This window comes from Alosa sapidissima, chromosome 8 (genome assembly GCF_018492685.1).
Source record: "Alosa sapidissima isolate fAloSap1 chromosome 8, fAloSap1.pri, whole genome shotgun sequence".
In the NCBI taxonomy this organism is placed as follows: Eukaryota; Metazoa; Chordata; class Actinopteri; order Clupeiformes; family Clupeidae; genus Alosa; species Alosa sapidissima.
The window spans coordinates 20,020,721-20,047,018 of NC_055964.1; the positions used below are offsets into that span (position 1 = coordinate 20,020,721).

The 26,298-nt window shown below is 44.5% G+C and overlaps 1 protein-coding gene across 2 annotated transcripts; it reads left to right on the forward strand.

Moving 5' to 3' along the window:
• The first annotated feature begins 1,340 nt into the window (after positions 1–1,340).
• On the forward strand, positions 1,341–26,298 carry LOC121715482 (pikachurin). Of its 2 annotated transcripts, XM_042101274.1 has the most exons (25): positions 1,341–1,675; positions 4,748–4,857; positions 7,418–7,504; positions 7,949–7,975; positions 8,183–8,300; positions 8,580–8,715; positions 11,973–12,153; positions 13,572–13,629; positions 14,078–14,193; positions 14,337–14,817; positions 17,722–17,822; positions 18,003–18,103; positions 18,476–18,620; positions 18,984–19,173; positions 20,436–20,561; positions 21,002–21,245; positions 21,542–21,653; positions 22,322–22,438; positions 22,828–23,008; positions 23,395–23,418; positions 23,612–23,690; positions 24,343–24,480; positions 24,774–24,857; positions 25,036–25,139; positions 25,437–26,298. In XM_042101274.1, exons 1-25 carry the CDS (start codon positions 1,570–1,572, stop codon positions 25,586–25,588), a joined length of 3,318 nt encoding a protein of 1,105 aa, XP_041957208.1. In that variant the 5' UTR covers positions 1,341–1,569; the 3' UTR covers positions 25,589–26,298. The 2 variants fall into 2 exon arrangements, with proteins under 2 accessions (XP_041957208.1, XP_041957209.1); XM_042101275.1 differs by lacking the exon at positions 13,572–13,629 and having other exon boundaries at positions 11,973–12,139.

A 26,298-nucleotide genomic window follows, 5' to 3' on the forward strand; every position in this document is an offset into this window, starting at 1 on the left:
GATTTGCTCTATCACTTCAACTCTTGTTTTCACGTGGAAGCAAGACAACATTCTATAAGCATTCCTCCCCATGCCCTCTGAGGAAATAAAAGGAAACAGAATCACTACAGGGAATATGACAGGTAATGAATTCAACAATTTTCTCTTGACTTCTGCTTGTGATTCCTAATATCCTTTCCTTGCAGAGCAAGGTTAAATTGCAGTGACCTGTCGGGAAAGTTAATAGATGTGGAAGACTGGCTGGCACTAATAACAGACTGGTTGGAGAGCAGTCGCCGGCGGTCTCTCGTCCAGTGACAGGGACAATAATGCGCCACCATCATCGCAGAGGAGCCATTTTGTGCCCAAGAGTGTCTGCCAAGTGAAATGCATGTATTATTTCTATATCAGTCTGACAGGGCGGACTGTCAAGGTGAACCTGACAGGGAAGAGTAGTGCCTGGAGTGTCAGAAATCGATTTACCTTTGTGTGGAAACAAATTTAATACCTCCATTATGGAGGGCTTCAGCTTGTTGTCAGTTAGTTGGAGTGCGCGGCGCGACAGCAAGTTCCATTACAGTGGTCAACAGGACACTAAAACAAGGATTTGCCAACTCATTTGACTGTGGTAGAGAAACGACCACATAGCCTGAGGGGACTGTAAGTCATGGGCCAAGATCAATGAGAGACACAGAAACAAAACACAAAAGCAAATGGGTTAATGGATGTTTCTCAGAAAAATAAATGCACATACATGTGATTAGACATATCTATATACCGGTAATTTGATGACATTTGTAAAAAAAAATATCATTTTATAATATGCTAGTGCTAAACTGGACAGCAACCCACAGACTATGCTGATGAGGAGGATAAATGTACAAAACTATGCAGGTCATTACATTTACAATCACTATAGGAAAACAAATGTGAAGACATCCATTTAACCATAATATATAGCTAAAAATGATAGTAAGGAGAAATAAGTGCTTTAATTAGAGTTTTAATGAGCAAAAGTCCACTCAAGCATGACAACTTAACACCTCCATTTATCCCTTGTTTCTTGTTTTCTAGTGATTGCTTATGGTGTTTCTATATTAGTCTGATTGGCTGGAGCAAGCTTCAAGTCTCCATCTGGGTAGATTAGACTGCGATTATCCTCTTAACTCGGTGTGTCTTCTCAGTCCTCTTCTTCTTTGTCGCTTTGCAAACTTCCGAATCAAACGGGAAGGAGTGAAAGAAATACGCACATCCTTTGGACAGAAAAGCTGTCTCCCAAAACAAGCCAAACTCGTGCGATGCCGTTTCCAGTGCTTTTACACGAGTGCATGTGCCTGTTTCCGTGGAGCGCGTGCCGTCGGTTAGACTGATCTTTAACAGTCTGTAATCTCATCAGTGTCAAACCCATCGCTATTGAGCATACAGAGCTACCGTGCCTCCCCGAAATCTGTCTCTGGATTGGAGAACTTTAACAGCCAAATCGTGGATGTGACCGACTGACTTATTTTTGCAGATTGTTTTTTTTTTTATTCCAGACGCCACTAACCGCTGAAGTTTTTCAAACTTTACGCGGACCCAATTGCGGAGAGGATGTTTCTGCAGAGGAAAGAGCTATGCCTGCTGTTTATGTTCTTTTTTTCTACGACCATGATCGATATTTCATTTTGTGTCAAGAGAGGCAACGCAAGAAAATCAGGTGAGGTAGCATGTACGGATCATCTCATTTAGTCGCACAAAAGGCTGCCAAGGCGAAGACAACAACAACAATATCCTATATGATACAATGCATGTGATCACTTTTTAAATTCTACCTCACTGTGACTTGATAGTTTTTAGGCTTCTGTCTGTATCGAAGGGAATGTCATGGACATTGTTCTTGTCCTCATTGAAACTGTTTATTAATTGTTGTATTCACCCCCAATTGGACGCCAAATTCATATAGACAATAACAAATATGAATATTATTCTATATTAGTATGTGGTCTCATACCTTACCACTATAAACATTGACTTTGCAAGGAATAATTGTGATGGTTGTGGCTTACATTGACATAGATACAGTATACATGAATATATAGGAAAAATTATGTAAAATTTGGTGTTATGAGACTTGTTCATAGATATTTTAATCCTTGTGTATCTCCAAGCTAACAACCAGTCACTCAGACCATCTCTGATATTAATTTTGATGGTGGCAGCGGTAGTTACAGTGATCAATTTAGCCATTTGGAATGCACTTTTCTGCTCATTAGGCATTAAGACAATTGTTCACAGGTACTCAGGTATTCATTTTCTTTTTGCCATTCAGGTTGATTGTGGGCATCATCAGAACAGGGAGATGAATCTATTAGTGCTCTTTATATGACAGAGGTAGAAGACCCATCTGAATGATGAGTGATTGTTTGAATGGTTTGTGTGTCGCCTTCAACAATACCTGCTCTCTCTCTCTCTCTCTCTCTCTCTCTCTCTCTCTCTCTCTCTCTCAGAGAATGAAGAGTATATTAATCAGATTACACATGAGCATCACATGACGAGGCATAGCTAGTATTCAATTGCAGGTCGCAAACCACTTGCCACTGTCACACTAGTCTCCATGATCATGCTTGCCTCTGGACACAAGGACACAACATGAAAGAAATCCACCTCATACTTGAAAAGAAGTCACGCCATTGAGAGTCCATCTGAACTTCTGATATACTTCAGTGTTGAGACTGACTGCAGGGGAAGTTGAACAAGACCAGGCACCAATCGATCGAAATGTTGACAGACCGAAAAAGACTTCAATGCACACTACAGGTTGTCTAGACAGAAAGACTTCAATGTGCACAACAACCCCTCAACATTATGCCATTCAAACAATCACAGACACCTCAGTTCATACTCAGGTTAAGAAGTGAGGGCATTTGCCACCATTCTAAGTCGTTAGTGGAATGGTAGTTGACTTTTTGAGGAAACATTAGTTCTTCACGTCGGACAATTCCCAAGTCTGCCCTTGACTGTCTCCCAACCTCCTTAAGCCACTCTTATGCATATGTTGCTAATAAAACAAATGCTCTGTTGGCATGACGAATAAGACATCAATATTGCCAAAGCGGACATACAAAGTATGAGGGACATAAGGAATAAGAAATACAAGTTGCTATGTGTATACTTACAATTGGGATATATCACAGCATATGCCACATTAAAACAATGAAACAGAAAAAAACAAACAAAAGAAAAACATATTGTACAGAACAATACGATATACTCGCTCTGTTAGTATATGTACATTTATTTATACAATGCAGATTTGTCTATAGAAATATGAAGCATGTTTACCTTTAGGTTATGCTAAAGAATCCCTCAGGTTTTGACACTGTGAAATGTATGTTCCTGGCAAAGCAGCTGAAGGTCCCTCTCCAGAGAGGCCACTGTGTACAACTAAGTGCGTCAAGTGCAGAAATTGATTGCTTCTGGTTTTGACATATGGGTCTCATTCCAGTGGATACCCTGGACCCACTTCCTGTTTAGACTCCTGGCATTCTGCAGTGGCATTGGAGTCGAGGACTGGGGCATTGGCTAATGCTCTCGTAAACTTGCTGCCGGCTTGAGGGCTTGACCTCAGCGTCCCTCTTGCAACACTCTGCTCTCGGCCTTATTCCGTTTCTCTTGTCCTGGCCAAGGCTGAGGCGTCCCCAGGGGGGGACACTGGTGCTGCCACTGACAGGCTGCATGATTGGGTCCTGCTCAGGGACACGCTGCGCTCCCTACACATGCTATCCATTTGGTCAGTGTCTGTAAGGTCTGGCTACTATCAGGCACAGGCCATGTGGAAAGCTGTCCACTCCCTCACTTGTCTAAAGCACTCGTGAAGTGTGTGCATGTGTGTGTGTGAATGAGTGTGTTTGTGTGTGAGTGTGTTTGTATGGGCACATGCTTGTGAGTAAGTGTATGTTTGTGTGTGTGTGTGTGTGTGTGTGTGTGTGTGTGTGTGTGTGTGTGTGTGTGTGTGTGTGTGTGTGTGTGTGTGTGTGTGTGTGTGTGTGTGTGTGTGCATGTATGTGTGTGCTTGTGTGTGTGTGTGGCGCAAGTGTGTGTAACTTTCTGAGCCACTGAAGTGTCTCGGTCTACACGGGATCGGAAGCTCGGGGCTTGGAGAAGTGTCACTCTTCAGGGCAGCTCTCCAAAACACAGCTGACAGCACTTAACCACTGCGGATTACCTACCTGTCCTCCCCGGCCCCGTGTGCTGTCACCTGTGGGCCGTTATAGGAACACCAATGCAGGCTGACCGCTGCTAGTGCCTGCTGGAATGTCTAATTGAAACCGTTGATTTTACTTTTTGTTCAAGGACACCAGAGGCTGTGACACTGTGACTCCATGCAATCTTTAGCCCCGTAGAGAATGGGCAAGCTGACAGAGATCCACACCAAATCAAAATCAGGCTGTATTGTTGCGCTGAGACAGCAAGCCTACCGTGGTGTGCATCCTCATGTTTCTCTCTATTTTTATCTCTTACTTCAGCTAAGCAGGAAAGCTGTGTGTGTGTTTGCGTGTGTGTGTGTGTGTGTGTGTGTGTGTCTAGCTATGTCTAGACGCAGAATACTTTAAGCTTGCCCCTAATGTCTAATGTATGCTCTTTCATCACCATTCTGATCCTTTCAACGCAGTTCAGACAGTGTCACTGCGATGCTCCAACAAAGTTCTGGATTTAACCTGTCTTACTCGTTTCATTTCATCTCCCATGTCTGTATCCCCTCCCCCCCCCCCCTACCACACACACACAGATCGCCTCAGCCCCCCCTTGGACATCCAACTGGAGACGCTCAACTGCACAGCCCTGCGGGTGCGCTGGAAGATGCCCAGGCGCCATGTGAGCACCATCACAGGGTACAAGGTAGCGCTCCCCGCCTCCACCCGCCTCCATCCCCTAACACTGCCCTGCACCTGTCACGGGGCCCCGTCCCTAATTCCTGTGTATTAGCACAGTTTTGACATGCTGTGCCACTGTCAGGGATTTTTCCTTGCTTGCTGGAGCATCGCGGAATAAGTAAGTACTCCTCCCCTAAAAGCCCTCCTGTTCTCCGCACACCCCTACCAGAGGGGCTGGCAAATCCATCAACTTTGCTTTGGCTGTCAGGTAGCAGGTTGGAAAAGGAAATGAGAAAAGCACAGTCGACGTGTTAATGGCCATGAGGTGTCGTTTTTGCCACATCTGTTGCGATTCCATCTTCACATAAGCTCACCAGGATGTTTTTAGTCTCGGAATTCAAAATGGATTCATCGGAGATAATAGAGTGTAAGTCAAACATCTTCTGCCGTGCAGAAAAAGTCATTTTCTCTGCACTCTCATCACAGAATTACATTCACTCACGTGCAGGCCAAATTCTCAACTTTTCCTGCTGTAGGTTTTATCTGCACCTGAAAAGACACCACTCCTCCCAAGATTATGTTTCACAGCTCTCGTGCGGAGAGGTTAACATTTAATTTAAAGTCCATGCGCTGATATCCAGAGCCCTTGCTGTACATAATATCCCCTCTGCAGCTTTTGACGGAATATATGGTCATATATAATTCCGCTGCTGGCCAGACCTCAGATAAATAAATCTCTCACCTTCCAGTGCTCTGTGAAAAATATTTTGAATTTTTTTATTTTTTTAAAGAAACTTATCCTACTCATTCACATGATATCCGTGTAGTTTGGGAAGCCATTGAATAGATACAGCTGCCAAAGCAAATAAACTTGAGGTGTTCATACTTTTTTTTTTTTTCTCAACAAGCTACAGCTTTCCCTCCAGCCTGTGAATCACCTTAGCTGCACCTGCAGATAAGCACAGGGCACGGAAGTGGATGTCTCGAGGCGCGAGGAAGGATGAAAATACTTTGCACATTGTTTGGCCCTTGGAGAACCTTTTTTTAAAACCTGAGTGTGAGACACTTTTAACAGACACCCCTCGCGAAACACCTTTCTCATATGCAGCATTGTGCGGCAATGAGTTTCCAAGTAATTGGATTATAACCCGATGATGACTGTCTCAGATACAATGTGGTCCGCATCCTTGTGAGACGAGAATTCTGGTATTCTTATCAGAGTGACTCAGGAATCAGGCGGCCTGATTGCAAGGGCTTAACCTATTTAAACTCACACTGAGAAGGTGGAGACAAAATATTCAGCTATCTGAGGTGATTTTTGTTTTCTGGGAGGTTTCATGCAGGAAGTATCAGTTTAGCATTATGTTTCTGAGTGCAGGCTATATGTCAGTCCTAAAGAGATAAAGTGTGTGTAAGATAAGCACTTATTAATTCTGCCTGAATGACTCCTCTGTAGATCTGTGAGATAGTGGTCTTTTTTCACAGGTCATAGGTATCACATCAAAATCTATTTAGTGCTGCCAAGAAATATGGGTCATATTGAAATCACCGATTTTCTGTTTCCTATGATGATTTATGACATTATACAACTATATGACTGAACATGAAGTCTTGGTTAGATGGGGGTCGTCTCAAGTTCCAGTATATAGGATCCCATTAGCTTTGACAAATTTGATTGTGATTACGGCATAAACAGCACTTCAACAGTCTTTGTAATCCAGCCTTCAATTATATTGACATAGAGTTTGATTTTCCTGCCATGAAATCCTTTATTAGATCACTCAGTCATACCAGTCACTTTCCATCAGCCACCAAGTTGAACTTTTGACCGTGGCGCCATTGTGTGGGGGTGCACAGACTAAGACATTCCCGCCTTGGCTGTGTATACTTAGGCAGGGCAGTGAAACTGAAGGTAAGACAGTCAGAGAGGCTTAATGTGGCAAGGAGAGGCAGTTGGTTATGCGATGGAGGTGTGTGTGTGTGTGTGTGTGTGCACATGCAGTCGGTCAGGGCTAGGTTGGAGCCAGGAGTGAGAGACAGAGAGCCGTCCAGGTTGAAAGATAGCTCCCACCTCTGGCTCCAACCAGCCAAAGGGGCCAGACATCTTAAGCCTCAGCCCTTCAGCCATCCTTCAGCCATCCAGCCCTTCAACCCTTCCGCATTTCTTCAGACGGATGCTGTCCCACTTCTGTTTTTTGTGTTAAAAATGATGACCTGTCTGATCTCATTGTTGTATAGAAAATGTCCATTTACACAGAGTTATTCATTTACCTGACAAAAATGACTTACAATGAGGAATAAGCTACATAGCTAATAGATAAAGGTCTTTTGATAAATAAATTAGCCACACAGGGCAGAAATTCTTCTATTGTCAATGGATTGCAAAGGTGAATATTTCCATTTATGAAACCTTGTCGGTGACCCAGTTTCTATTGCATATTTCATGTGCAATATGCTTTACTCAAGCATTAATTTCAGCAGAGCAGAAAGCCAGCTAGAATGCCATTTATCATTTGGTCTATGCCTTATGGTGATATTCTGACAGTATGTAATATGACTGTTTGAATGTTTATTTTGCTTTTCAGGTCTTTTACACTGAAATGAGAGGTGCTCGGACGTTTGGAAATGCAGCCACACTGGATGTGCCTCTCAGCCTGGACATGCTGACCACTGTAAGAGTAATCATGCCTTCACTTGGACATAAACCATATGGAAATAAGACAGCTATTCAGTGAAATAACCAAATCTTCTAAGAGAATGACATGACCATTCCTTGTGCCTGATCCTACCATTAATCACCATATACTGTACAGTTTATTTGAAATGATATTACAGCAAAAGTTATTGAGCTCTCCTAATGCCAGATGGCATATTCCAATAATATGTGACTAATAAGATGTGACTGTTCACTGCTATGAGAGATGTCAGGAATGTAAATGGCAACATAAAAACAAATCTCCTATAACAAGGTTATGCTATATGCCTTTGATAGACTTACAATTCAGTCCAAATGCAGTGTTCTTGTTGAAGAAACAGAAATATAGTCATGGATTGTTGCTAGGAGGTCCAACAGTCTAATAACATACTGAGCAGAGGGTGTCTTTTTTCACATTCAGGGCCAGTTTGATGGACAAGCTGGGTTTGTAAGTATTTCTTTTCAACATTTCATTGTCTGGGTACTTGTTCCGAAACCACTAGAAACAACTAGGAGTGAGATTGTTATTACTAAGAAAAAGAAACAGAAAAATAACCTCCAAAATGATCTCATGTGAAGGATGCCAATAACTTGGAGCCAAGAAAAACTAATTGTGTGATTCTCAAAGTGTTTTTTCCCCTGCCCCATCTCTCAGGATGTGGCCATATCCAACCTGAAAGTGGCCACCCTATACAGGGTCAGTGTTGGGGCATACGGATGGGCCGGAGAGGGCCGTCCCAGCATGCCGCGGGACGTCAGCACTGCTTCACATGGTGGGCAAAAGTCTACTCAACCACTTTCAAAGATTATGGGTTATTATACAGCATCAGTGTGATTGTTTTCTTAGAAATCGTTGCTTCAAACAAAGGAAAAATGTAATATGTTTTTGTTTGGCTGTTTTTTGCTCATTTGTGTGCCTTGCATTGTAAAAGCCAGCATACACTTAAAAGCATTCACTTGTTATTACATGTTTATTCACTGTCATATCTAACATCCTATTGAAGATACTGAGTCTTTCAACTCTTCACCTTTTGCCCCCCCCCCCCCCACAGAGATGTGTATGCCCCCCTCTCCCCCGACGCAACCACGTGTCGTAGCGGTGTCCGACACTGAGCTGGCATTGTCATGGCAACAGGGCGAGAGCGAGGGGAGCGCTCCTGTGCTGCACTTTCTCGTGGCTTACATCAGGTAGGAGCAACACATCTCAGCCTCCTTTCATCGCCAGCCCCAGTGGCACTAAAAGACAGCCAGCCAGCCAGCCAGCCAGCGCGCGTGGTCAAGGGCTGCCTATGGTTTATCTAGGCAGAGAAAAACTCACACCAACATGTCAGAAAGTCTGCCAGGAGTCACATGGCTACTGCCTTTGAATCTTCCCACGAGCCGTCTGGAATTAGTTACTGAGAATCTGTCAGAAATGTGTCTTTGCCCATTATAATGATGGGTGATTCACAGTTTTTCCCCCTTCTTGAGTCTCTCTGCTCACATCCCCTATGGTGAGGGAACTCCTGCTTTGGTTGGCGTTCATGAGTTCCACACAAGATTCTTAAACTTTTGAACTCACAGCAGTCGGTTGTTGTTCTGCGGAGAAAGTACAGTTCTTGTGATACACGAGCGCCTTTCGAGTGTATTGTGTTCTCGTGGACAGAACCATGTCATTACAGCTATCATTTTACCCCTCTCTCTGGACTCTGTTGTTGGAATGTGGTGGTGTTCATTAGATACTGTGCAGAACAATGCTCCTCTGATGTCACCTTGGACCTATCCCCTGTAAAACAGCAGTGGAGGTACTGGTTATTGGTTAATCATAAAATCTCACAAAGTGCTAGTGTATTTAAACAGCTGTCATTCTACTTAGGTCAGAGTGTTTTATTTAAAAAATAACAGTAACGCAGAAGAGAATATTAAGAGATCTTATTTTAATTAAAAGAGCTACTGAGTTATATATACAGTATGTACTGTATATCAGATATAATATATAATTATATATGCACATGTGGTACACTTATACACTTACACACTAATTATTGAAGCTATGTGGACTGACAACAGTATGTTAAAAGTCAGTACATTTTGAGGAGTTATTTTATCTCTTGGGAAGTTTGCATGACATATTTTAGCGACAGTAAGTAAAGTCAAATAAAAATAAATGTTTGACTGAGTGAGTTGAGACCGCCACTCACGGGTGACTGGGCACAGCGGAGGCTGAACTGAGGTGGCTTGTTTAGATGAGGATGATTGCAAAGTCATGTTTGCCCTTGGACTGACAAGGTTATTGATGTGCATTCCTGCTCCGTGCTGTGTGGTGTGGTGCTGTGTGGTGTGGTGTGGTGTGCTGACCGTAGCCCTTACCTCACGTCCAGACTGGGTCCCTGAGGCTGCAGAGGAAGGGAGGTAAAGACCACTGGAACTGTGTGTCTGGGTGGGAGACCGAAACCACAGCCCATACGAGACACCCACCCCAGGACTGTGTGCCAGTTTATTACTTTATCTCATGTGAAGCAATTCCACAAGCTATTTAACGAGTGAATAACAATAGATACAAATGGGTAAATACTGTTTTGTTTGTTATGAAGATATTCTCAGTAGAAGCCCACACAGGATTTTACTGCATTTCTCATTTGGTCTGGTTAAATAGAAAGTGGATAACAGACTCCAGCACTGTGTTGTGTATCTCAAGTAATTTTTCTGCTAGTCGGGAAGTTCTCAATAGTGGCAGTGGGACAACTTGTCTCCAGGCTCTGTGAGCTCCTGAGTCCCTTAGAGAGACCTCGAGAGGCTGTGGCCTTGTGGAGAAGGGCTGGCGTGTTCCCACAATACAATACTTAACTGTAATTGTGTACAACAAAGTTATTGAGCCTGACATAGCATGAGATCTGAAAGGCTACTGCTCAGCCATCAGAGGGACTATTAGATGAATAGAATCTGTGGTTCAGTATTGTCTCCATTTGAAGAAGGTTTGGACAGTGCTGTGTATTGTGAGATCTCCCCTTGGGGGGCTAATGCCATGATGTTTGTGGTTTGGTTGGACAGGAGCATGCTCATGGTGCGTGCAGAAAATATCTCTTTTGGGATCAAATAATGTTAAAGTCTGTCATAAATTAATTTATGGATTTATGAATTTATTTACCACTTCAATTTTGATATTTATCATCATTATAGTTAATCTGGCCCCTGACATACTTAACAATGTCATCACGTTTCTTGCAAATATAATGGGCTTACAGCAAGTAGAAAGATGCAGTATTGGCCTACACCAGGGGACCCTCACCCCTCTTTGCGAGGGTAATCCTCCTAAATAATATGTGAAGTAGCCTAAATAGTGAATAGACACATAGGCCTACATATACGCATAGACGTCTGATTCTTCAATATTTCAGTAGGCTTAACACTTAAATATCAATATGCAACACACTACCAACATTTTGTTCAGTTTGTTAATTTCAAATGTTGTATGGGGAATCTAATCTCAATTTTTAAACAAAAAATGTAATTTTCTTGTGCAATTCATAATTTAGGTTACAATTTTAGCCAAAATCGATTCAGAGTTAGAGCTGGTAAAGTTCTGTGGACATTTCAGTGGACAATAGTTTTTTTTTAAAACATTTCAATAGCAATCACCAACATCACCCTAACTTATGAAGACTTATGCACATCTAAAATCTCACCATGATCTGACAAAAATGGCTTCATTTTTTTTACCAGGTAATGCGCAGCCCTATTTCACGGCATGCATGCCGCAAGACTTTTGGCGCTATAGCTACACCAGGCAGCAGACTACATAGGAGAAAAGGCCTGTGATCTGAAGCAATAATTTCTCGGTCCTTAAGTAATCATGCAAACCCTATGGCAAAATATATGTTTCCTTTGGCTACACTAGACGAGTGAGCTCCACCCCCCCCCCCCCCCCCCAACCCGCTAGACCCCCTAGGCTAAAATTTAACACTGCTACAATGTGTAATTATCATCAATGTAATTATCATCAATACCAATTTATGTTACAAATGTAAGGCTACATAAATTCTGAAAATGGTACTGGTCTACAATTGAATACCTATTAAGAACTTGGAGGAGGATGTTTTTTAGAGCGTGATCTTCAGGCGACTTGTTGGCTATTTTTAGAAGTGTTGGAGAGCCCTGACCTACACAGCACAAGCAGCACAGTGTGTCATATTGCTCTATCCATAAAGTGTAGTGAGTCACCTTTGTCGAGGTGCGCTTCCAGGTGAAAACATAGATATGATCTCTGCAGGTTAACACACAATAGATTTGGTTGCAGATCCTTTTTTGTAACTGATATCCATCAGTGTCTAAATGGGAGACCTTTCTGAATTATAAAAACACATTTAATTAATTTGAGGATATTATAACGCAGGTGACAAATGGGCCTTTATTATTCAACATTATAAAACCTATAATTAAACCCAGTTCTCTTGCCTCCGCCTCAGGCCAGAAATGGACACAGAGTGGACTTACATCCGGGAGCCGGTGGAGTCCAACTCCATGGTGCTGAAAGGCCTTTTCCCCGACACGGAGTACCAGTTTGTGGTGCGAGCCGTCAACATCCATGGATTGAGCCCTCCCAGCACCATCAATAATGCGGTGCGGACCCTTGGTGAGTGCTCTGCTGTTATTGCTGTGTGTGTGTGTGTGTGTGTGTGTGTGTGTGTGTGTGTGTGTGTGTGTGTGTGTGTGTGTGTGTGTGTGTGTGTGTGTGTGTGTTGGTGTATGGTACGACCTACGTGTACAGTGTATGTGTGTGTGTATGTGTGTGTGTGCATGGGCTTTTGTCATGCGTGCAATGGCATAGGGGGCATGAACTGAGTAAGGCCTGCAGTAATGACAGTAATCTATTTAAAAGCCAGCGGATGAGGTCCATTATTTTGAATATGTATTGACAAAGACGCGGATAGATAACATTCAATACTGTTTTCACTCCCATTGTAATGTCTTAATGGATGTGCAGCAGAGTAAGCACTAATGCTGGTGGGGCTAAGCCCCAGCTCCCCTGGTGGTGCGTGTTGAGGTGTAGTGCTGATGGAGATTGTGGGTGGTGGTCTGGCCGGGGTGGGGTGCACGGGGTGGGGCTTTGTGCGTGGGCGTCTTGTTTGGCCCAGAGTGCGGGTTAGCTGCACTCAGACGTTGCATGCCTTGAGGACGTGAGTGGGTTAAAGTGGGCTAATTGAATTAAGCATCTTAAAGCTTGGCTGTTTGGAGGGACTATAACCCCCCCACCTCCACCCCCCATCCACTCAGGCATCCCATGCCACCCCTTCACACACAAACACACAGATACAGTACACAGATACAGCACACACACACACACACACACACACACACACACACACACACGCACACACAAATACTTACACACACACACGCACACACACGCACGCACACACACACACACACACACACACACACACACACATACATACACACGCATGCTGAAATCCACTGTATATATATACTTATATACTTATACTTATACACACATACACACACACACACACAGACACACACACACACACACAAATGCTTACACACACACATGCACACACACGCACGCACACACACACACACACACACACACACATACACACGCATGCTGAAATCGGGTTACTAACGCTGGCCTCATCAGACGGGATTAAGAGCAAAAAGGCCCCCCGTGGTGCAGGGCAGGCCCATCCAAATAAAGCGATCCCACACAGGACCCCACCTATCCACCTAACGCTCCAGGGATCAACAACACTACAGCGCTTGCTTCTGCTCTCCTACCTGCTGCATAGCGTGCTTATGTCCATGGGAGATATATCAGTGGAAAAAGACTAACACTGTCACTACCTGGGTAGTGTTCAAGGCCCCGTAGCAACAGGTTACCAGGTGTCAGTAATATGCAGTGGTACATCACCAGCTGTAGGAGCTGCCATCCAGCCAGCTGTGGGTGGGTGGGGGGTGTCTAACTTGCCTTGACTGACTGACACACTTAGGGGTGTGTGTTTGATTGTCTGTGTTTCCCTAAAGCCCCCCTCCCCACTTGGGCCGAGGCCCTTTGGGGTGAGAGCTTCCAGTACGTGGTGAGGCCTAGCGACTCCAGACGGAGAGGTATATGCTGGACAGTGTCAGAGGTCATGGTGCTCCACGTTCATAACATCTCCAATTCCATTTATGTGTCGTTGATCATGGTGCTCCACCATCATAACAACAGCTGTGATTTAATGAAGTCACAAGACATGCCATCATGCTGCGTATCATGCTGAGAGACTGTGTTTGAATTTGTCAATTGAGTTGTGGTTCCATGTTGTTTTTGGAGAAACCTTTATATTAATTTCTCCTCCTCAACATCTCTCCCTTGTGTTGTGTTGTGTAATCGTGCTACTGTACGTGATTATGCATCCCAGGGAGCTTGTAGGATGCCATTTATCCCCATGTGTTTGGAAGTATATCGCCAAAAATATAAGGACTTTCACCCACTCATCTTATTATGTTGCTATTTAAGGATGCACTTTAATATGCCCTAATCCCACATGTTTGCTTCTACAAACACACACAGGCTCAGCAGATGTTGGCAGTGGAGACTATGGCCAGCGCTACATCACCGAATCAAAGATAAAGGATGATGATGGCTTTGACGTGGATGACTCCGACTATGACGTCTTCATTGAGGAGGTAAGTTCATCACCATGGTTTTCCTGAGAGGCTGTTAACAAACCAACAGGTACATAACTAAGTACTGACAAATGGACTGAACACACTGTTCACTGTGCCCGCCCATCCATTGCATACTCAATCCCATGGTCTTACTTCCACAGCTGAAAAAGTTTCCAGCCGTCACTGGCGATAACAGGAGATCCCAGCTGAGATCCAGAACTGGAGTTCCAGGGAATGGGAACGTCATTTTCCGGATGAGTCCAAAGTCCTCCAACAGCACCCCTCCCGTGCCAGTGTGGAGCACCTCCATCTCCCCCTCCCCCTCCGTCACCGCCAGCCCCACCTTCTCCACCCCTCTCGCCTCCTTCACTGGTGGCTTTGCGCCCACCCAGGCCTTGCCCACCACCACCACCACCGCCTATATCCCCACCCCATCCCGCACCGATGCAGACACGCCCGTCCTGCCTGACCCCACGCTCTCTCGACCCCTGACCCCATGGAAGGGCGACGTGCCGCGGGTGTATGACCTGGCGTGCGAGGACACGGTGTGCCCGTCCGACAGCTTCTGCCTGAGTGACTATGACAGCGGGGGCTCACGCTGCCACTGCAGCTTGGGTCGCCGTGGAGACACCTGCTCTGAGGGTAAGTCCAGAGGCACAGCTGGCCGCGTGTCTCTCTTGCTAGGGCCACACATGATGGGCTAATGGCAGAGCTCATTTACACCACTGGAGAAAAACCAGACCAACCCTCTCTAGAAGCACACACTCCTCTAAGGCCTACCTGTAGCTCTTTCCTATCTCAATGCTGGAAAAGTACTATGAAAGCTTAGGGTTCCATGTAGATATTTCTTCTTTAATCAATCATTTGGTCGATAATTCCTAAGAACCATTACAGTTTAGGTAGTGGCACTGAATTTGATCATTATATGGGTAAAAAGTGATTTTTGCCATACAATGATGCACATCATTACAATTGTTAAGACACAGGCCCCTACTGTATCTTGCACCCAGCGCAATGTGGCACAAAACACAACACAAAGCTTATTGTTATCTTACACCCAGTGTAAGTGTTTTCACTTTTCACTGTTTTCACTTTTATTAAACCTTGCGCCCCGGTGTGTGATAATTAGCAACATAAGGTGTGATCTGGCGCATGTTCCAAAAATCACTATCTTACACCATCTAAAAGTCATTACGCCACTGACCAAGAAAAAAACTGGTCTATTGCGAAAGGCGCATATAAAGCACAGCTGAAGATGCACTATCACGAGATAAGCAGTAACTCCTCTACGTTTGATCACATACCGGTAATTGCGCCATTAAATTAACGAATGTGAACTGGCTATACCTTTAATGTCTATAAAATGTGACCGTCCGTCAAAATAGAGCCCACAGTGTTCCATTACAAAAAAGACATAGAATGAATGTTAATAACGTCATAAAGTTACATAGAGTGTTGAAGTGCTCTCTTGGGTGAAGTGGTAATATAACTGTTTTTCTGAGTTTTGCAGAGTGAATTTTATTTCAGATTATGTTGCAATCTCACTTGGTGTTCTTAGAGTATGAAATCCCATTAGCGCAGTTCATTAGTGCAGATTCCTGCTGGAAACCCAACTTGTGGAGGAGAAGTGAATTCTTATTCAGTCCTCGTGCATGCTGCGTTTGAGCGGCTCATGCCAAGTGGCAGAATTGCTGTGCACTTAAATTGGAGGTGCCTATAGAGCTGGTCTCCTCAGAGGGACTGACTCAGCTCGCAATCAGAGAGTTTGCTTCACTTCTTCTCTGTCGCCTGAAAAATTCCTCTGAGACAGCATGTCTGTGTTAGCTGTCGTAGATGCCCCAAAGATCATATGTGTCTCTTCTCTCTCTCTCTCTCTCTCTCTTTCTCTCTCTCTCTCCCTCCCTCCATTTATCTGTCTATGTTTCGCATATCTCTAACCTCTACTTAATTCTCTGTGGGCAGGATTTAGTTTTGGATGAGCAAGTCATCATTTCCTCTTCCTCACTCACTGCTGATGCTGTCCTCTCTGTTCTGTCAGAGACCATTTGCTGATGTTTTCCCTCCAATTCACCATTTCTCTCTTTGTAGCCTTTTCATGAACCCCTGTGTATGCATGCGGTGCTTGTGCTTGAGGTTGGAGCCTTTTTAGAGGGAACAAAAATATATTTTTTATTACCATGTCCTATCTCACAACAGATTTTCTTCAGAACAGGGTTTGTGTATATCAGATTTGTCGCTTAAAACATACTCTTGAGGCATTTTCAGTGATGTTTTGGCAGGATTTGCAATTGGAAATAGCAACATGGCATCACAGTAACAGTAGATGGCAGGATTTGTGTCTGCTGATGAATTGGAATCCAAATGTAGGATTTGTTGTGGGTCATGTACGTCCAATATGTATGCCTGACACGCTTTGTACACACCGATTATGATTGTGAAGGGCACCACCAGAAATGTTTGAGCCGCTTCCCAGTAGTCTCCTTAAAACAACACATTGTAGTTCTTTTACCTTAAAGTTACAGCTTCAAACTCATTTTGATGCTAGATGGAGTCTCTGACATTACGGATGTGAGTCCAGAATGCCTGGTATGGCACTATGTAATGTTGCTGTCATGGTTAGGAACATGACTCTTTTCAATCCTTTTAGACAAATTGGGTGGCCCTGTAGTGCTAGATGCTACTAAATCCCAGTATCGTGTTACTTTAAGGAGAGAGGAGTGGCTCACGCATGCGAGCACGGGTTAATGTGAGACTGCGCATCGTTGTTCCTCGTTGGTGGAACACACTGCCAGTTCCTACAAGGGCAGGGACATCCTTTTCCACTTTCAAAAAACTCCTGAAGACCCAGCTCTTTAGAGAACATCTACTCTCATAGCAACACTTACAACAAGTCTTACTGATCCTAGCACTCACCAGCCGTTTTAAACTGACAAGTAACTGTTAAAAACAGCACTCACCGACGCACTTATTCTTACTGTACTCTAATGTTTTTTTAAACTGTCCTAAAATTGTGAGAATTGTTCTAAAACTTACTGTTTACCATGTTGTTAGTCGCTTTGGTTAAAAAGCGTCAGCCAAATGTAATGTAATGTAATGTAATGTAATGTTTCAGTTAGCAGACATGGTGGATCCCCTGGGCTCTCACAGTGGTCTATGACTATGTGCTAAATGGCTAGCTGCTGTCTGCTGAATGACAGAAGACTGGACGTGATGGCCTCTGCCATGCCCATGAGAGCCTGTGTTTAGGGATAAATTCACACTGACCTTCCCCTCGAGTGCTGTCTTGTGGAGAAGTGATATTAATGGATTGGAGTGAATGAGTGGACCAACTCACTGGACCAGCAGTGATGGTTGACAGCATACATTTTTTTTTTCGCGTGGAGAAATATATGCATGAGGTTCCTGTCCACTACAGCTAGATAAATGGATTTAAATTCCCCTAGAGCCTGACCAAGGATGTACTTGCAGTGACAAATGCAACTAATTAAAGTCTGTCCTGTGTCTGTGTAAAATATGCGAGTCTGTGTCCTGCTTTGTGTGGTGCAGGTGTGATGGTGCAGTTCCCTAAATTTCATGGCTACTCGCACGTGACCTTTGAGCCACTGAAGAACTCTTACCAGACATTTCAGATGACGGTACAGTTTAAGGTAACTCAACTGTTTCCATACATAGTAATAGACCCAGCATCTTTATCTCAGTCAATGCTTTGTTGAATACGTGTATATACAGTAGGTAATTGTCATTGTCAATGTTCATATGCATTTGTGTATGTGTGTGTGTGTGTGTGTGTGTGTGTGTGTGTGTGTGTGTGTGTGTGCGTCTGCCAGGCGGAGGCTGAAGATGGACTACTGCTGTACTGTGGGGAGAATGAGCATGGCCGAGGAGACTTCACCTCCTTGGCCTTGGTCCGGGGCAAACTTCACTACAGGTAAGGCAATAGAACCCATCCTCAGCTTTATTCCAAGTCAGGAATATTTCAGCTAGGCTGGCCTTAAACTAAATTGTCCAGTTCACTCTGATGCCACTCAGAAAATGAAGGCACAGCATAGGGCAGTGGTGAGTAATTTGTGCTATTATTCAGTTCCTGGACTTCATGTTGACCACCGCTGAGCATGTCCTCTTACTGTAAGTGCTCTAGCTGCGCTCAAATACTCATGGATTATTTACAGTAAGATAATATTTAATTATATAACCATGTACGGTACGTAATTGCAATCCCTTGAGTGGCTGATGTGTATTTAATTATCTAAAAATGTATGTAATGGTTTGAATGGCTGATGCTTGTCTGGTGCCGAGTCAGGTTTAACTGCGGCACTGGCGCGGCCCAGATCATGAGTGAGAGCAGGGTGGTGCTGGGACAGTGGCACACCGTCACCATCTTCAGGGACGGCCTGACCGGCTGGCTCCGCATGGACAACGACACCCCAGTCTCGGGACGATCACCGGTAAGGTCATGCTTAACATCTGTATGGCCATGTAGAAACCACTGTTTAGATGACACTTAATGACCTTGCAAATCTTGACATAAGAAGCTGTGGCCCCTAGAAATGCTTGAGGGCAAATCCAGGCAGTCATTTATTTATTTTCACATTCATATCGCTGATATACTGCAATATTTTGCATTGCAATATGAATATATTTTGGTATGGAAATTTGTCTGCATTCCAATGATATTAACACCATTTTTTTACTTGTATATACATCACAGACTCACAGCAATATATGAGGATAGGACATAGAATAGACATGTATGTGGAACTGCAACTTTCATCACTAAATCCTCTGTGTTCAATTCATTTCACCACCAGGGCCAGTACACCAAGATCACCTTCCGCTCTCCGCTGTACCTGGGCGGGGCGCCCAGCGTCTACTGGCTGGTGAGAGCGGCAGGCACCAACCGCGGCTTCCAGGGCTGCATCCAGTCGCTCAACGTCAACGGCAGGCTGCTGGACCTGCGGCCCTGGCCTCTGGGCAGTGCCCTGAGCGGAGCGGACGTGGGTGAGTCAGTGCCAGCCGCAGATGCCCGGTCGGGGCGGCCGCCACAGACGCCACGCGTGCTTAGCATGCGCTGCACAGCAGCTCTGCTGCCTCCTCTCTTGTCCTCAGAGGCCCTCCGGAATATTCCCCCCGTTGTGCTCAAGAGAGAAATTGCCCTTACCATGTGGTAAACAGTGATTATCAGAGCCCCTGCAAGTGACAAAAAAGGTCTGGAGGAAATCTGGAGGAAAAAAGATTATGAAGGGTATTGAATCAAGTACTTTCCCCCCCCCTATCTGCCCCAGGCAAACCAATCAATGGAAATGAATGATCAGCCCTTCAGACAATATTGTGAAGTCCCTACCTGCCAATATTGTGAAGTCCCTACCTGCCACTTGCTGTAGGGAAACAAAGTAAGAGAACAGATCTGCACTTTGGGATTAATACAAGCCAGGTTCCAATTGCCAGATGATGTTCGCTGTAATATTTTCTTTCATTGGGCTTACAACACATGTACATAGCACCTACAACTAGTGCAGCATCATTAGGAAAGAGTTTGAGTCTGTAAATTCAAAAGTTATGTGACCCAGTACATCTGTACAAAGAGTACTGACCCTGTCCATTTGTACAAGGAGCATATGGAAGGTTTTCAATGCGGCTACTCCTCTTTCTTACAGTATGTCCTCTTTCGTCTTTAAACACACTCGACTTTGAATTCAGCCAACAATCTCGCATCAGGCACACAGAAGAAGGCCATGGAGTGAGACCCATGACCGCTACCAATACCACATAAACAGAGAGGAATGCTCTCAAGCCCAACTTTACGAATAATCCTATGTTTTAAGAGTGTATTCTATATTGTTGGCTGGCTCTCTTTTGAAATACATTATGAATGCACTTGTTATTTTCAGTCAGAGGTTGTTCAGAGGTTGTTCAGGGTTATGTTCGGATTTATCAGACAATAGATGGCTTTAGAAGTTTGGCATTGGGCAGTCTCAAAGCTTGAAGCTCTGAGGTTTGCAGTTGTTTTTGGTTTTTTGGTTTGAAGAGGGCACATGCTTAGCCACTAGTACCATTCACTTATTTCTGTTTAACAGTAGCTCTCAACAAATGTTGCTATGGATTTGACAGTTGTTGACCTCCATGTTGACCTCCATTCAAAGGATGCATACTTATATATAATGTGTATATGAGTATATGTGAACAACGAAGCCCATATGAATGAGCTAACCAGCAGATCTGTTTTGTTTTCTTGTGTCATTGTTTGGTGTTCTACGTGCCAGGCGAGTGTAGTGATGGTGTGTGCGACAAGGTCACCTGTGCCAACGGCGGGCTGTGCTTCGCCAACCGCGCAGACGACTTCATCTGCCTGTGCCCGCTCGGCTTCCGAGGCCAGCTCTGCGAGGAAAGTGAGTCATGCCAAGCACACACACACACACACACACACTAAGACACACAGACACACACACACACACATACACACACACACATACTGTATACACACACACACACACACACACACAAACACACACACACACAGACACACACACACACACACACATATACACACACACACACACAAACACACACACACACAGACACACACACACACACACACATATACACACACACACACACAAACACACACACACACAGACACACAGACACACACACACACACACACACACACACACACACACACACACAAACACACACGTAGACACTCTCTCTCTGTCTCTCACACACACATACATCCACACACTCAACTCTGCATCATCTACTACACTACCACACTACTACACTATTATACTGGCCATGAGTCTCCATCATTCTTCTTCTCCTCCTCCAGGTTTCCTGCTGGCTCTGCCCCTCTTCAACGAGACCATGCGCTCGTACGCTAGCGCCCCCTGGCCCCAGTCCTCCCATAGCTACCTCTCCTTCATGGAGTTTGAGATCGTCTTCCAGCCGGCCCGGCCCGACGGCACTCTGCTCTACAGCGACGACTTCGGCAGCCGCGACTTTCTGTCCATCAATCTGGTGGACGGCTTCGTGGAGTTCCGCTTCGACTGTGGCTCTGGGGCAACTGTCATTAGGTGCGGTACTGGTGTTAAAAATCCCTCAATGTCCATGCATGTCCATTTCTAGAAGTAACTGCAGTATGTGACCCCACCATTTGCCCAAATTAATATTTAATGCATTGATGACTACTTTGTTTGTTCATTCTTGTTGGGGGCATTTTTTTTTTTTAAATGACCCAATTATATGAACTCATATATATACAGTAGCAGCATAATCCATTCCCCATGCATTGCCCAATCTATTCACCACAGCTATTTGGAACAGATTGATGGAGCTATCTGGTACTGTTTCTCTGTCATCTCCCACTTAGAAGTGTGGAGGCAATCGACATGGACTCCTGGCACGAGGTGCGGGTGTCGCGCACGGCAAAGAGTGGCATTCTGCAAGTGGACAACCAAAGCCCCAGCGAGGGCAAAGCAGAGGTACCCACCGCACTCATTTCACCTGGTCTATCTTCCTCCACTGGTGTGCCACGAGGAAAAATTAGGTGTGCCGTGGAATTTTGAGGAACCCAATGCGCTCTCTATACAGGTCCACGAAATAGGCTATAAGGCTATTTTTTAATGTGATGGGGAAGGGGGGGGGGGGGGGGTGGGGGCTTCTTCATTAAAAAGCTAAGACAACATCTTGTGAGCATATGCCTATTGCTGTGGTCTCAGCTCATGAATACTATGTTTAGAAAAAATATGGCCGTTAGAATAACCACCCCTGCCTATGTAATGTGTGTGACATAACGTTACTTTATTATCAGTAACCATAAAGATGGTGTTCCTTGGCGTTTTGGTTTGTGCCTTAGCCCCAAAACCTCTGGTATAGTATAGTATAGTATAGTATAGTATAGTATAGTATAGTATAGTATAATATAGTGTAGGATAGTATGGCATAGTAACTGAACTCAACATTTCTCTGGGTAGTAAACTATTAATAATTTTCCTGCTCATATTCACACTTAAACAGTACATCACACAGTTGCCTGCTAACACTGGGCACAAACGTAGGGGGTCACTGTGGGGTGAGAGGCTGCTGTTCTCTGTAATGAGTGCCAGTGGCCCTGTGGACTCAGTGCTGGCCTCTCTGTCGCCCCCTGCAGGGCGCCTTCACTCAGATCAAGTGCAGCTCTCCTCTCTACATTGGAGGCGTCCCGGACTACGCCACCACCAAGAGCAGCGCGGCTGTCCGACGGCCCTTCAGTGGCACCATTCAGAAGGTACAGCACTGCACCACATCACCTCGCCCCACAGGAGCGTGTTAGGAGAGGTTAGAATGGATGGGAAAACCTGGCTTCTGCCTTTAACTGGCCAGTGGCAAAAAAACTGGAGAGTAGACAATGTTTGGAGATGAAATGGCTCCCTGTTATATTATAAAATATTATGAGTTAGAGCACATGATGTAATGGAAAGCCGTCCACGTACGCAAAAAGCAAGACTAAATGTCAGAGTAAAAGTTATTTTTTGCATGAATATAAAATATGGTTCTATTGCTCCTGCTGCTCTTCTCTCTCTCTCTGTGTGTCTTTTTGCTTGATCTGTTTCCTAATTGCATTGTCCCTCATGCAGTTTCTTTCCCACTCATGTTTTCTCCTCCATGTGTCATTAGATCGTGCTAAATGACCGCAACATACCACTGACCAAGGACTTTGCGTTTGGTGTGAACATAGAGAACGCGGCCCACCCGTGCATGCACAGCCCCTGTGCCAATGGCGGGACGTGCCGGCCTATGTGGGACAGCTATGAGTGTGACTGTGCTCTGGGCTACGATGGCAAACACTGTCAGAAGGGTGAGAGGAGCTCCTGTTTAATAACTATGAAAAGAGGTCCGCACAGGACTAAGTGTGCAGACTTCTTTTTTTAGTAGATTTTGGATGCACCTTGGACCAGGAATGTGCACATTGATGTTTTTAAGGGTTCTTTGCATGCACTAGCCTGTCCTTAATGTTTGTCATTATTTGACTTATTATATTTAAAGAGTATTTACAGAAACTGTTTTGTTACATTAGCACTCATTAGCTGGCTTTTTCTTCATATATAATTTATGTCAGTGTCACATTTTTAAGGATATGGATAAAGAAATAGGCTGTTCTGCTCAACTGTTTCACTGTTCGCTCCATTAACACTGCTTTCCTACTAAACTTGTCTGTCTCTGTTTTTTGCTTTCGATGAGCAGAATGTGGGAATTATTGCTTGAACAGTAAGTCTTAACTCTGTCACTGTTTGGCTTTGTGCTTGGCTGTAGTGGCTATGTATTGTTTATCTCCACTGGTTTTTGTCAAACAAAAGAGGTCCTATTGCAACTGTGTTCGTGTTCTGTTGTAAGGCTTTTCAAGGCTGCCACCTAGTGGACATTTCTGGTAATTACAACTCTATCCATTTTTCCCCCCCAGCTGTAACTGAGCCAATTGAAATACCCCAGTTCACAGGCCGCAGCTATCTGACCTACGACAGCCGGGAAATCTTAAAAAGGTAACTCCCCCTCGCATTAGAGCTGAAATCCTCTTTTCACTGCAACCAATTTTCCTGCTTACTCTGTAAAGAACAACAGACTCTCTATCACGCACAACTGCTTGCACGATCCCAACCCTGTCCACGCAGAGAGACATCAGTTTTGACTCAGACAACAAGTGGTAGGTCGTTATAAAAGCCTTCACCTGGCACATCCATGACGTACTGTACGTCGCCACCTTAGGACAGTTCCAGTGTATCATCCTAGGCCGGGGCCCTTTGTCAGGCTTTTGTCCACTTAAATACACTACGAGTGTGAGGCTGTATGGCGGAAGGGACGACAGTTGCAGCTGCTGCACTCGTGGAGTTCTGCCCAGGGTCACATCCTGTTCAAAAGCATCTGTGTCACAGTGGACTGATGCAAAGAGGCGCAAGCCCCCCCCCCCCCTTTCCCATCACACATGCATCGACCGCCCTGCGGGAGGTGTAGTATCACAAATAAGGGCCTTCGCTGGAGTCTCTCTCTCTCTCTCTCTCTCTCTTTCTCTCTCTCTCTCTCTCTCTCTTTCTATTTCTCTTTCTCTCTTTTCTTTCCCCCGTTGTGTCTCTGTGGGTGCGTTTGCGAGCATGACTGCTGCTGACATCTGTGTTGTGTGTGTGCTTGGGACCCCAGGGTGTCTGGTGTCAGGACCAATATGTTCATGCGCTTTAAGAGCACGTCCAAAGACGGCCTGCTGCTGTGGCGCGGGGACATGAGGCCCAACAGCGACTACCTGGCCCTGGGCCTGCAGGACGGAGCTCTGGTCTTCAGGTGAGCGGTCGGCCTCTTTCTTATGGTCATTCACAGCACGTAATGCATCATTCTGGAGACAAATGAAAGTAGTTAGACCAGATGCTGCTCCAAAACAAATGTAATGTTTTTGCATCAATTTAGTTTTTGAGCAGCATCTAGTGTGTGTGTGTGTGTGTGTGTGTGTGGGGGGGGGGGGGGGGGGGATTCAAAGATAATTTCTGACTTCACTGGTTGTTTTGGTTGTCACTGTTTTTGTGTTTCCTTTTCAATTAGGTTACCATTCCATTTCATTTTCGTTGTTTTCTTCACAGTTATAACCTCGGCAGTGGTCCAACATCTGTTGTCCTCAACGGAACCTTCCATGATGGTAGATGGCACAGAGTAAAAGCAGTCAGGTGGGTCTTTATTAATTTATGAAATAGTATGTTTTGTTGATTATGCGGTTTCAAAAAACCTGTGTTTTAAAGTGTTGTCATTCCCTTTTCATTTGAGCATTGCTGTACTACTATAATTTAAGCTACAGAAGAAATCATGTGTGCTGTCAGAGACTGACACTGTTTTTGACACTTGTAGGGACGCTCAATTTGGAAAACTGACAGTGGACGACTACGGCGCTAAAACTGGGAGGTCTCCGGGTAAAATGAGGCAGCTCAATATCAACGGTATCTTATATGTCGGTATGTCACGCAGTCATGCAATACATAATCATAGTAATGGGGCAAAGACCTCAAAGATGAAGGTTGACATGGAGAGTCATGATGTCATTTTTGTATTTAAAAGTGACAAAGTACATGAATTGTGAGGCTTTGTGCATCCATGTAGTACAGTACTGTACTGTACAATCCAGTTTAATTGTGTCTATTTGATCAGAATGAGGGTCATGATAAATGTGGGTTATTATGGTGGCATGGAACTGAAGATGATTGGAGGCATTGGAGGGAGGATGATGGTGTTCATGCTTGTTGTCGACACAGGGGGGATGAAGGAGATCGCGCTACACACCAACAGACAGTACATGCGTGGGCTGGTGGGCTGCGTGTCGCACTTTACCCTCTCTACCGACTACCACATGGCCCTGGTGGAGGACGCCACCGATGGGAAGAACATCAACACCTGCACCAACTGAGAGCGGCTCCGACGTCCATCCCACCCACACACTCTCACCACACCAGTGGGAAAGCCAGAGGCGCTGTGCCGACGCTGCCATCCAAAAAAAACCTAGGGCCAAAACCACATACAAACAAACTAGCATTCAGCACAGGACCAGCTGAAGCATTCACTGCCTCCTCTTACAGAAGAGAAATCAGAACTATGAGGAACGGTTTCTTGGGATGTATTATATTTATGTTGATTAATTTATTTTTTGTATGTATGTAATAACTTAAGAAAAAGGGAGAAACATGTTGAAATGTAGCGATGTTTCTGGAGGGAAAACGATGTAGACATGAGAGATAGGTGAGAGAAGTCTGTGGAATGGTCATTCTAGAATTTTCTTTTCTTTTATACAAATGGAATTCTCTGAATGCAACAGTCTTTGTGTTTTAGATCCCTGTTCTTTTCTCTGTATCTGTTTCAAAGTCTTCATTGTTAAGTGTTCATAGGCTAACAGCTGTGGAAATGAAAGGATATCTCATGACCACAAAGCTATAATTTCTTTACCCTCCCTTGTGTGATGTTTCTGTTCTCAGTGTAATAATATTATTATAATTATAACAAGATTTTCCACTTTTTTATTGAGTGTTGAATTTGCAAATTTTTTTTGGTAGAGAACTATCTTTATTTGTGGGAGCTAATTATCCCTGTTTTCATTGTCTGCCTTGCCACTGGAAAAAGCCT

What these genes read in the sequence shown, in the direction of transcription:
- LOC121715482 (XM_042101274.1), top strand. Translation starts at nt 1,570, where the DNA reads ATGTTTCTGCAGAGGAAAGAGCTATGCCTGCTGTTTATGTTCTTTTTT. An exon ending in TGGAGACACCTGCTCTGAGG is followed by an intron (nt 14,818 to 17,721) that starts GTAAGTCCAGAG and finishes TGTGTGGTGCAG; the next exon opens with GTGTGATGGTGCAGTTCCCT. An exon ending in TGGCAAACACTGTCAGAAGG is followed by an intron (nt 23,009 to 23,394) that starts GTGAGAGGAGCT and finishes TTCGATGAGCAG; the next exon opens with AATGTGGGAATTATTGCTTG.